At 38.2% G+C, this 12,246-nt stretch overlaps 2 protein-coding genes across 5 annotated transcripts in view; both read left to right on the top strand.

Moving 5' to 3' along the window:
* The first annotated feature begins 1,429 nt into the window (after positions 1-1,429).
* Positions 1,430-10,275, top strand: ap3s2 (adaptor related protein complex 3 subunit sigma 2). 3 transcript variants are annotated; one of them, XM_020617134.1, is made up of 7 exons: positions 1,459-1,503; positions 1,647-1,652; positions 3,451-3,542; positions 4,175-4,286; positions 5,422-5,493; positions 8,046-8,153; positions 9,145-10,275. In XM_020617134.1, the coding sequence occupies exons 3-7, from the start codon at positions 3,460-3,462 to the stop codon at positions 9,268-9,270; spliced, it is 501 nt and encodes a 166-aa protein (XP_020472790.1). In that variant the 5' UTR covers positions 1,459-1,503; positions 1,647-1,652; positions 3,451-3,459; the 3' UTR covers positions 9,271-10,275. The 3 variants fall into 3 exon arrangements, with proteins under 3 accessions (XP_020472792.1, XP_020472789.1, XP_020472790.1); XM_020617136.1 differs by lacking the exon at positions 1,647-1,652 and having other exon boundaries at positions 1,430-1,503; XM_020617133.1 differs by having other exon boundaries at positions 1,440-1,652.
* A 9-nt stretch (positions 10,276-10,284) lies between these two features.
* LOC109969906 (aminopeptidase N-like) overlaps positions 10,285-12,246 on the top strand; it is a 38,420-nt gene continuing 36,458 nt past the window's right edge. For both annotated transcript variants that reach the window (XM_020617131.1, XM_020617132.1), the window contains exon 1: positions 10,285-10,614. The gene's annotated coding sequence lies outside the window, so the exon portion shown is untranslated. The remainder of the gene's footprint in view (positions 10,615-12,246) is intronic.

The following is a 12,246-nucleotide window of genomic DNA, read 5'->3' on the forward strand; positions in this document are numbered from 1 at the left end:
ACTCCTTCAGACTTTTTATGATACTGTAGTGGCATTTGTAATTTTTTACGCTGTTGTGGGCTGGGCGAGAGGTAGCACGGACAGGGACAGAAAGAGACTAAACAAGCTGGTCAAGAGAGCTGGGTCTGTCCTGGGCTGCCCCCTGGATTCCATCGAGGAGGTGGCGGACAGAAGGATGCTGGTAAAACTAACATCCATCATGCCACCCCACCCATCCCCTGCACCACACAGTGGTGGCTCTGAACAGTTCTTTCAGCACAAGACTGCTACATCCTCAGGGTAAGAAGGAGCGTTACCGTAGGTCGTTCCTCCCCACAGCAATCAGACTGTACAATACATCACTGAAGGGATAAGCTAGGTGAAAGTATGAGGGACTATGTAATAGTCAACTGAGGTGCAATACTCAAATCCTGGGGTAAAATGCACGGTTAATATGCACATATGTAAATTCTGTTCTTGATTATTCAAATACTTGAGTCTGTCTATTTTTGAGTACTTGGAATTTATTTATCAGGATGTGTGTGCGGTGCTTGTTCTCATGGTGTTATGCTGTCTGTTCTCTATTGCTGCTTGAGGTACTGAAATTTGTTTATAAAGCTATGCGTGTGGTGTTTGTTTCTCATGGTGTTATGTTGTTTGTTCTCCATTGCTGCTGAAACACTGAAATTGCCCCATTGAGGGAACAATAAAGTACCTAGCTACCTACCTTTCTTCATCTAGTGCTGGTTTATTTTAACCTCAAGCAAAATTACAAACACAACCTGGGTTGCTCCCTTTTCCAGACACACACACAGGCCGCTGGAAAGTGGAGTTCCCCCGCCACACAGAACCTAATACATTTATAAGGTTTAGGCTAACCCCTTACCCAGAAAGATTACCAAAAAAATCCCCAGATGAAGCCAATCCGAAGACTTCATCTCTTATCTAGACCTCCACATGCTTTGAGCAGCTGCATTTTTACCTAGTCATAACAAAATGAAGAATTTCAATGTGTGTGTATGTTGTCACATGGTGTGTAGCTAAGGCATTCATTCATTTGTTCAGACATAATATTCTAATACAAGATTAATACAGGAAAAGAATTGGTGTCATAAGTACCTATGGTTCACTTTTCAGAATCAGCATTCTGTCTTCTAACCTTGAAACAAAACAGACTAGAGCAGACTTTAAATCTTACTAAACTGCATTACTAACACATCTGATTCAACACATTAATATCTAATAATTATCTAACTGATTTACTAATATCTAACAACAGTGCATGCATAACACACGTATATAACATTAACATAAGTGTAAACAGTTATAAGTTTCTTCTGTCCACAAGTTATAAAATACATATTTTACCTCACATAGGCTACAACAGAGAAAGTTACGATATATGAGCAAGACTCAAGTTTTAAGAACACGTCCGGAACGAAACATTCGAGGTATTTGTTGGAAGTCGACTGTTCAATGTGGAGACGCACTCATCCGGCAGCTTGTGTCGAGAGTGCACTGTAGGTAACGTCATTGATATAGTCACAGTCTTAATATTCTCATAATAACTTCATATTGTGTTTTGATAAGTTCAGCGAATAGCAATGATTAAAGCTATCTTGATATTTAACAACCATGGAAAACCGAGACTCATCAGATTCTATCAGTATTTTGTAAGTATTTTTGGAGTTGCCTTTCATAACATTAGCATTTTTGTAGGGTAGTCTTAACTTACATAATATTCGTTCATACTGATAATAATCTTTCTTAATTATTCTTAATGATTGTGTATAACCGTTCACCACCATAAATATTACCAAAGGTTGGTGTGGGTTGTCTCAAATATTTGTCAATAATGACTTACTCAAAACGTTAGCGGATGCTAGCGTGCAGTGGTGCAGGAGAGTAAACCAGAGCTAAGCTCTAGGCTAGCCTCTTGTTAGAATCAGTTCTTTTCTGTTGAGTCAAAAATATCTCCTTATAACATAAAATTGTCTTCTGAATATACCCCTGCCTGGTTCCCAACCTGGGGTTCCCGACCCCTCGAAGAATGTTTTGAGACATTTAAACTGCCACAGTTACATAATTTAGCAGTCTTTGTGAATTATGTGCCAGCAACGGAAGCACCACATGTAATTAGGCTACTGGACTCTGTACGTTTGCCAGCTGCCTTGAGATCTTGAAGTAGGGATATCACAACAGCTGTACATTTCTTTGTTGTGTAATTGCTGACTAAATTGAAGAATGTGCCCTCTTCATTTTAAGGGGTGTAAGGGTTTTTTTCAGCAGATGTGGAATTCCTCCAAGCTGAGGATGAGCTCATGGATATCAGGTCAAATTCTGAAGTGATTTTGGCTTGTGAAAAGAGCAGACACTTCCAACACTTGCATTTCACACAACTACCAGAATTATCTTGCCATTCATCACAACATGCTGGTCATAGACTCAAGTTACCACTAAAACAAATGCACACAACACATGCATGATGTGCACAAGGACCTCTGTTTTGCTGTCACCATAGTCACTCTGGACATCCCATCACTGGCTCAAGTACTACAGGCTCAGAGCTCTCATCAAAGGACAGGCTGCACGGACACCTAACCTAAGTACAGTATGTCAGTGAAATAAAAAAAAAACTGTAATACAGATATAGAATTCTGAAGCAGCTTCCTAAAAATATTGGCTAAGGATAATCATTTGCTATATTGCAGTATACAAAGGAAATATCATATTCAAAATTTTTAAAAAAGAAAAAAATTACTAGGCATACGCAAACTTACAACTTACTGCATTGTTATATAAGTTAGATAAATTATGAACTATATAAAAGAAATTTGAAAAAGTACTCTATGTTTCCATTTGTAATTGTGTGTGTGTGTGTGTGTGTGATTAAGGGGGTAAGGTCATCAGCATACTCAATGATAAAACAAGGTTCTCTTTAGGAAAAATGTTGAGAACCACTGCTCTAAACACAGTTAGAATTTAGACATTGTTTCACAAAGATAAAGCATGTGCAACATATGTGCTTTGTATTAGTACATTGTAACTGCGTACTTCATGGCGAAGTGATATTTGAATCTTTATATTTCATAGCTTATAGCTGCAGGAACCATGTTTGGGCTCATTAATAGCAACTCCTCTCCAGTAAACTAGATGCTCTTACATTAAAATCAGACAATTTTGGGCAAATTTTATTAGGATATGGTAGTGGATAAATTCAGCAGCCACAGTGAAACATGAGCTCTGGTACAGTATTACAAGCTAATGCAGTTTAATTTTTTATCAGAATTGAATTGGACTTTCTTTTGTGCCATTAAGTGCTTGTGCAACATTTTTTTAATCAGCCAACTATTTGTTAAAAATCAGAAAAAGTCCAGATTACAGGGGGTTGCCTGAAGGTGGATTTATTAACCACAGTAATATTTTCTAGAGTGGTTATCACTTATTGAAGGTCATTATCTTTTTTTGCAGGCAGAGGACATGCAGCAGCAGATAGTTCGGGAGACTTTCCATTTGGTGTCCAAGAGAGATGACAATGTCTGCAACTTCTTGGAGGGTGGAAGGCAAGTAGTGTTGTCTGCTTCTGTATGAAAATCACATTTTAAAAATGTAAAGAACAAAGGGCATCTATAAAGATTTTCAGATGTGTTTGTTAGTGGTGAGTTACAGCTGTGCTTGTTTTCTTTATACTGTATATTTTAATGGACAGACTGAGGTAATATGAAAACTAAACATGACATTACCTGCATTTGGAGAATTCAGTTTATGTTAGCAGAGGCTCAAAGGCAGACATGTAATTAGAGTTAGGTTATGTCATGACATTTTGAGAAGATGTTGAACTGTAAACGTTTAAGCTACTTTTGTGTGTGTGTGTGTGTGTGTGTTTTTTTTATTTATTTTTTTTTTTTTTGATGTTTGATGTTATGACAGTAGCTGACATGACTTGGCAGCAGAAACCAGCAGCTATTGCAGATGCAGTAGCACAACTTTAACCATTAGATGGAAGCAAACGCACAAAAGAAATTTGGCCTTGGTCACTTATTTTACTTCTCTGATCAGCTCTTTTGCATACACCCAGTTGTTTTTACTATAGTTTGCTTTTATTTGTTTGATCAAATAGGCCTGTCATTTTTGTTGTCCTTATAACATGGATTATAAAGCTTAGTCCTGACTATGAGTTGTTATATTCTTGCAGTCTCATTGGCGGCTCCGATTACAAGCTGATTTATCGGCACTACGCGACCCTCTACTTTGTCTTCTGCGTGGACTCGTCTGAGAGCGAGCTTGGCATTCTGGATTTGATCCAGGTCTGCTGTTACTTTTCAGAATTTTTCTTTGTTCATCCCATTTTCTGTAAAGTGGAAACATGAGTTTGCTGACTACACTTCACTTTCTTTGTGCTCTTAAAATGGTCCAAAGAGCTGAAATCTGGCTTCACATCTTTATTAGAACTTTGGCTGTGCTTCTGTCAGCTCATTAGAGGCAGAGGTCACTCACACATACAGCAAACAGTTCATGCCTCATAAAGTTCAGCACCATTTTGGGCTAAACGAGTCAAAGTGCTCACTCCTCCCACTGATCACTGGCATCAGATATTTATCAGCACAGATGACCAAAAAGGAGAATTCTAGCACTTGGACTAAAATGTGAAAAAGCACCTACTGGTGTGTAAATATTAGAGATGCACCAATTGCAATTTTCTTGGCCGATACAGATTTCCGATTTTTTATTTATTTTTATTTTTATTTTTTACTGACCTGACCTATTTTGGCTGATTCTAATTTCCTTGCTTTCTATGAACTGTAATTGACCTTTAACCTTTCTTTAATGTAAAATTTAATTTTAGCAAAAATAAGTCATTGTATTAATGTTTTAAAGTTTAATTTCTTTCTTTCACTTTTTTTTTACAAACCAACTAAAAGTGCAATATTTGTACTTCTTCAAATATGAACAGGTGCAACAGGCAATAGAAACAGAGAATATGTGTTACTGCTGAGCACACACTTCTTTTTCAAGTGTGTAGTTTGTATTTGCTGTGTTTTACTATGGGTTGAATACACTGTACATGCAAATGCATTTTACATGTAGCCAGTTATTCCCTCATTGTGGACTAGTTTTCCCCTTCTCTGAGGTGTTTCTGTATGCTCCTCTGTGCACATGCTACTCTTATGGTCTGTGGTGCCGTGTACAAAACATGGACTGTTGTGCTTCTAAATCTGATTGGCAAAAAAATTGGAAACCACCGGTCAAGGCTGATAACTCTGAAAACTGACCACTTCTGATCTCTGCTGATTGGTTGGTGCATCTCTAGTAAATATAATTATAATCTCAAATAATAATCTTCAAACTATTCCCCTTTTTAATAACAACATTTGAGGTTCACTGTTCTCTACATGTGGTTGTTTAGAGATGAACTCTTTGTGTAAATCCTCCTCATTGTAGGTGTTTGTGGAGACGCTGGATAAATGCTTTGAAAACGTCTGTGAGCTGGACCTCATTTTCCACATGGACAAAGTGAGTGGGGAATAGGGGAGCCTTTTCTGTGGTGGACCTTTTCTGCATATTGCTATTGTGTGAGCTGCATTTAATATTAATCAGTTTAACCAACTGACTAAAATGAATCTGCAACTATTTTGAAAATGTATTGTTTCAGGTGTCTTTCACACAGTTGAGCTGCATTTAATATTAATCAGTTTAACCAACTGACTAAAATGAATCTGCAACTATTTTGACAATTGATTGTTTCAGGTATCTTTCACACAGAAATTCAGAATGTTCTCAGCTTCTCAAAAGAGTAGATTTGCTGCTTTTCTTTACCATATATGGCAGTAAACTGAATGTCTTTTGGTTATGGATTATTGATTTAATTTGATTTATTTATTTATTCTTTCAAACATGTAACAACAGTCAATATGTAATCACACATAATTCCAGACATATCCACAAATATATTTTCAATTTGCTTATACCTAGTACATGCTTGAACGGAGTAGGAAGAAGTCAGACTTATCTAGTCCTACCCCCTAACATCATCTTATCATCATTGGTTTGCAAGCAGTGAAATAAAAGTGCAATATTTGTACTTCTTCAAATATGAACAGGTGCAACAGGCAATAGAACTAAAATGAATCTGCAACTATTTTTTATTTATTGAAATAAAAGAAAATTTAAGATGTCATGGGATTTTTTTTTCTGTCTTTTTTCTTTTTTGCTCTTTTTAAGACATTCTGTAGACTAAACAATGAATTGATTATGGAAATAATCATTAGTTACAGCCTTAGTATTGTGTGTGCCACTGGAGCATTTGACTCGTGTGTTAGTAGCATCTGTTGAACTCTGGCTATTTGCCAGTGTCAGAACAACCTACACTGTTGTTTCTCCTCTGTAGCTACTGGCAGCTACTCTCTAATGTGGGAATGTGATGTTACTGGTGACGACCCATTAAAAACATCACCACCTTCTCCACCTCATATGGATATGTGGTTCACCTGCATATGTTGTCCAGATTCACATGCCAAGCGAAACTCTTAGCACAGTGTGCTATCTTTGAACTTGTAGCCTTAGGTAACCAGCAACTGTGAAACTAAGGGAGCATTAAAGCCTTTGTACACCAAATCTTTTATTTTTAAACAACTGTACTTTTACCCTGTTATCCATGCTCTGTCAACTAGCATTATGTTAGTTATGTTTTTTTTCATATTCAGTAAAAGGCTCACTGAGGGAAATGTTGTATTTATGAAGGAACTGTAGAGAGACAGGGCCCTGAAGTAATGTACAGTGTAATAGTGTGTGTTCAGGTTGCTACCAAACAGCCAGCTGCTTTGCAGGAGCAGTTGCATTGCTGCAGTTGGTCCAGATATTGCTGGTTTTGTCACTGAGGAGTTCCAGTATTGCTGTATATCAAACTGGGCTTCGGATATCATAAAGTAGATGCTGAAAGAGTGATTCAGAAGCTCTGAGATTCCTCCTCTTGACATCTTCACCTCAGAAGTGAGAATTGTCTTTGCCTGCGGGCTGCATTTTGTTTTAAAAGGAGGTGGGTTATTTGGGTAAAGAAAGATAAAAAGAAAATCATCAATGTTAAAGGTTTATTCTCATAATGACTTTATGAGATGGTGGAACAGAACCTCCTTCTCTCTCCCTGTAGTTGAGCTAGAAGTGTTACTGGAGACTCTTCTGTCGTCTTGATTGAATTTTCCCAATAGGAAATTAATGTCATGTACAGTGGGATTTGGTCTGAGGAATGTTCTCAAAATGCAACTTATGAAGAGAGAGCACTTTTGTCTGAGAAAGCTCTGTTAGCTGGACAACATCATCCTGTATGGCACTGTAAAATCGTCACTTATTACATATATGTAGGATTTTAAAACAGACTTAATTTTACTAGTCTGTCCATGCTTATATACAAATTTAACAGACTTGGACTGTTTGACCAGCTTTCTTTTCTTTTCCATATGTCTCTTCATGCAGTATACAATGTACAGTAGCATTATGAAATATTAAACCTTACTGATTCCAGAGGTGTTCCAGGCATGATCACCTGTTCCTGTTGAGCGCCCTCAGCCTCAAAGTAGTTCTGAAGAGAAAGAGAGTCTCATTTTTCCCAAAATATATTTTTCTATCTGCATGAATTTACAAATCAGAACTGGAGAGTGAAATTGAATTTGTCTCCTAATAGGTTGCAAGTGAGAGCTACTTTCCAGAGAGAACTAAACTCTCCAGTATTACCTTTGTAGTATATCTCTTTTCTGTCCTAAACTCTCCAGTATTACCTTTGTAGTAGTCATCATCTGATATAAAGAAGCAGAAGAGCTGAGCATGACAGGATTGTAAACTGCTGATCTTCACAAATCATCAGACAGTCACATCTGGCAACCATTAGGAGCAGAGAGCATGTGACTAATCCAGCTTTTATTCTTCAGTTTTCTATATGACAACAAACTGAGCTTGCACTGGGTTCTGTGTGTGAGTCACAGCAAGCATGCAGAGAGACCTGTTTTAATGGCTGTAACTTGACATGTACATGCTGTTGCAGTGTATTAACTGCTGTGTTTGTCAATCTGCAGGTTCATTATATCTTGCAGGAGGTGGTGATGGGAGGCATGGTGCTGGAGACCAACATGAATGAGATTGTAGCTCAAGTGGAGGTGCAGAACCGCATGGAGAAGTCAGAGGTCAGTCTGTTAGCCATATTAGAGGACCGTGTCAGTATGTGTTTTTCATGTTGTAGCCCATAAATGGTAAGTTGTGGAATCATCCTTGAAACAACAACACAGTTTAGTGGGGTGCTGAATTCACAGAGAAAAGTTATAAACAAGGAGAGTAGGACAGGACACCTCAGGATGTTGTGTAATCCTCCCATTGCGGCTGACTATTTTCCAAAGCATACCAGAGAGAGAGGAGTGCGTTTCTTTTACTTCCCTGCCAGCCACACTGTTACCATTCACTTTGACTTGAAACTTTAATCACATTAAATAAAACAATCAAACAATCACTGTTTGAATTGTTCTAGACATCTGGATCTCATTAGCAAAGAATGGAGACATCACCTTCCGATATACAGTTGTGGCCAAAGATTTTCAGAGCTCTGAGGAAGGCACATGGCACATTGTTTTTATAAATTCATACAAAATGTAAAAATGTTATGCTTTACACACTTTTGTACAAGGTTATGTGCTGGACTACTTTTTGGCCTGGCACATTGATTTCCTAGAATGTTGTCACTCCCTTTGGACAAAGCCAGGTGTCTGCAAGCTTCAAATCTTCATACGTAGCTAAGCTAAGTAGCTACTGTTTCTAGCTTCATGTTTAATGGACAGTTATTAATGTGGTATGTCTCTTCTCATCTGACTCTTGGGAAGAAAGTAAACAAAATGTCAAAACTAAGGTTGCACTTGAATTGACAGATCTGAAGTCTCACATCTCCAAATTTTCAAAATTATTGTCTTACTATATTGGAACGATAGAAGAACATTCCTGTAATCTGCTTTTACAAATTTAATGGTATGCTTTAAAAATGGTTGGTGGTAAAGTATGCACAATATGTAGTAAAGTCACTAAAACATGCCAAAATGCTATTAATGCTTTGATTATTATGGCATCAGATGTGTGTGAATAATCCCATAAGACTTCCACTCACAGTAGCTTGTGGTTCTATTTGGGCAGGGAGGTCTGTCAGCAGCCCCTGCTCGTGCCGTCTCTGCTGTCAAGAACATGAACCTGCCTGAAATTCCTCGCAACATCAACATCGGAGACATCAACATCAAAGTGCCGAGCCTCTCCCCGTTCTGAATGCACCCCAGCTGAGCTCTGCAGGACTGATGTACTGCTGATGTCTCCATTTCCCTGCAGTTTTCCTCCACCCAGTTCTGTTTTATAATACAGAGAAAACTGTTTGCATATATGTACTATAGAAGCACAGCAACATACTCTGCCACTCATTCCAGCCTTTTCACATGTACAGGAGATAAACTGTGTATTATTTTTGTGTTCTGCTGTATACAAGCTACGCCTTGCCGCAGTTGAGGGAATTGCACAATAATGTAAACTTAGATTTTGTAAAGCATCAATTAATATTAATATCGATGTATGTTCTGCTGTTCTTTCCATGTTTTTAATGTCTCCATTTGAGTTTCTACTCTTTTCAAAAGAAAACTGAATGTCCGGGCCCAGTGCTTAGTTCCTGCACAGCTCTTCCAGCTCTCTGATGTTCATCAGTGGTTGTCCTGGTTTCATTTTGAAATGGAATGAGCTTTTGGGCTCAGCACAGTTCAGTGTAATATGATCCTATATAATTACTCATACACACATCTTTTCTTCTTTTTTTCAAGTGTGTATTAATACCGACTGGGGTTATACTCCTCCACTCGGCTCTTGTCAGAGTTTATTTTTCTTTCTTGTTAATATAATGCATTTCTGGCATCCTTTTGATTTGTGAGTCATATTATTGTTCTCCTGGGTGCAGACTGTGCTTAGTCTGGCAAATATAAATGCTGTGTATTTTTAATCAGGTTTTAATGTGCTCTCATAGGGTCTTGCCGGCATCTGTTTACAGAGTTAACACACTGTTGACCTTTTCTGAATCTTTTACATGTGTATAAAGTGTTTCTGTATCATTGGCTCTATTTTGGTGGTCTGATAGAGTCAGTTTGTCATTCAAGCCATACTCTGTTGGTAGAGTTTTACTGTGAAATCCTGGCAAATCACTCAAGGAAGGAAATATATGTCAGTGTCAAGTACATTCCTTGGCAAGAAAATAAATGTAACTGTCACATTGGCTGTTCTTTGTTGTGCACCACGTCACGTGAACCTTGGATCAAAGTAGAATACTGTGCAGTACTTCTGCAGATCTCATGCACTGAATTCTTTCTGCTCAGCCACAGTGAGGTTGCAGGCCTGTTGATTCAGTTGCATTCTTTCAGCACCCTGTCACACATTGGTTCACTTTAGTGAGTTCTTTTATTTTTTATGGAAATCAAGCTGTTTCCCCCTCTCCCTGCATCCTCTGGTGATAGCTCTCCAGTCATCCCACCTCAACCCTCACAGATACACATCAGCCAGGATCACTCCAGCTCAACTCCTGTGTCTTTTGCAGACTTAAGTCCGGGCTTACGGTGGACAGCAACACAGGATTTGGTATGAACTGTTTTTCCCATGTTTTATACGTTAATTTATTCAACATGCTTTTGTGCCAAGTTACTCTTTTTGATGCAGGTTGTTTTTTTCCCCTTCACAACAAATGTTCTGTATTTGTTTTCGTATACAACTTGCAGCTTTTGGCATCTGGTGCAATGCTGGGCTGCTTCTTTTACACTGAAGGTTTTTCAGAATTGGTTGACAACAGCACATGGTTTATACTTGACACAAATGGTGTGTGAATGCAGTACAGGCTGAATATGTCTCCTGCTAAATGCTGTTTGTTGACACTGTTTATGAAATTCAGTAATCAATCAAGGTCACTTTGAAGCCCGTGAAATTAACACAGAGCAGCCAGCGGTTGCCTTTATCTCACCATTGTTCAGCTGTTTGCAAATTCACTGGTTTCCATTGCAATGAAAGGTTGTAGACTTTTCAAGGCTAGTAAGCACTCGTAACTTCCCTTGTAAATGCTTGTGGCTTTAAGTAGGAAGTATTATATCATGTTCTGAAGTCTCAGTTGAATTTCTTGGCTGTGCTTTGGATTTATATGTTGTTTGTGGACAGCCCGTGGGGGCTGCACCAGATGTGAACTCCACAGCTCCCACAGCCAGCTGAAGCTTAGCTACATACATAGTGTGGAACTGAGACCACATAGAGCTGATAGTGTAGGTCACAGAGGTTATGTGCAGGTAGAATGACAATATAAAAGCATCTGTGTGTACAGGTGCTAAATGTTTTGTTTGTTTTTTTACTTTTACGTACTTCAGATAAGACTTTATTGAGCCCATGAATATATATAAACACAGATGTCCAGTTTTAATCTTTCCCAGAGGTCAGTGCTTTGTAAACAGCAGAATACTTCTGATCTTACTGAGCATGTGTTAAAATCCACACATGAAACAGGGTGGTCACATGATTCTTTTGTTGTTTTTTTACCCTGTGAAAATATGTGAATTCCTTTTTATGGGCCCCCAAAATAAACATTGTTTGGATCATTTAACCTTATTACTTAATAACATGGTCTAAATGAACATTTGGGACATGAGAGGCATTTATCTAATGGACTTCTGATTTATTTCCACTGCTTTTTTGTTAACCCCTACTTAATGATTTTATGTAATAATTATGTTTCACTGTAAAAATGGAACAATTCTGGTCTGTTATAGTCATTGCCAAAAATATTAGCACCCCTGCATTTCTGTCAGATAGGGTATTACTGCAAATAACCACAACCTGTATGAGCTTATACTCTCGTCTTTCAAGCACTGCATGGCAGAAGCACTGATGGCTGAGAGCATGCTTCATATTATAGAGAGATCCTAAAATGTCTACATTTGTGTGGTCTTGGTTTGAGAGTGCAGATGCATTGTTTCCAGATGTTCTGTACCTCTAGGGTGTTGAGTTCACATAGCAGTGCCAGTGACTGTGGAGGATCTTTGTGTGTGTGTGTGTGTCTTTGTTTTTCTATACCAATAACATTGTGGGGACTCGCCTTCCTTCTGGGGACCAAACACAGGTTCCCACAAAGTAGCTCTAGATTGTTGAATTTTAGGTAGACAACTTAGTTTAAGGTTAGAGTCAGGGTTGGGCAAGTATATATATATATATATATATATACACACACACATA

This window comes from Monopterus albus, unplaced genomic scaffold (genome assembly GCF_001952655.1).
Source record: "Monopterus albus unplaced genomic scaffold, M_albus_1.0 scaffold186.1, whole genome shotgun sequence".
NCBI lineage: Eukaryota > Metazoa > Chordata > Actinopteri > Synbranchiformes > Synbranchidae > Monopterus > Monopterus albus.

Bases quoted from the DNA above. Each gene is read 5' to 3' on its own strand.
- ap3s2 (XM_020617133.1), top strand. From the start codon at position 1,584: ATGATTAAAGCTATCTTGATATTTAACAACCATGGAAAACCGAGACTC. The intron at 3,543-4,174 runs GCAAGTAGTGTT...ATATTCTTGCAG, and splicing joins AACTTCTTGGAGGGTGGAAG to TCTCATTGGCGGCTCCGATT. The intron at 8,154-9,144 runs GTCAGTCTGTTA...CTATTTGGGCAG, and splicing joins ACCGCATGGAGAAGTCAGAG to GGAGGTCTGTCAGCAGCCCC.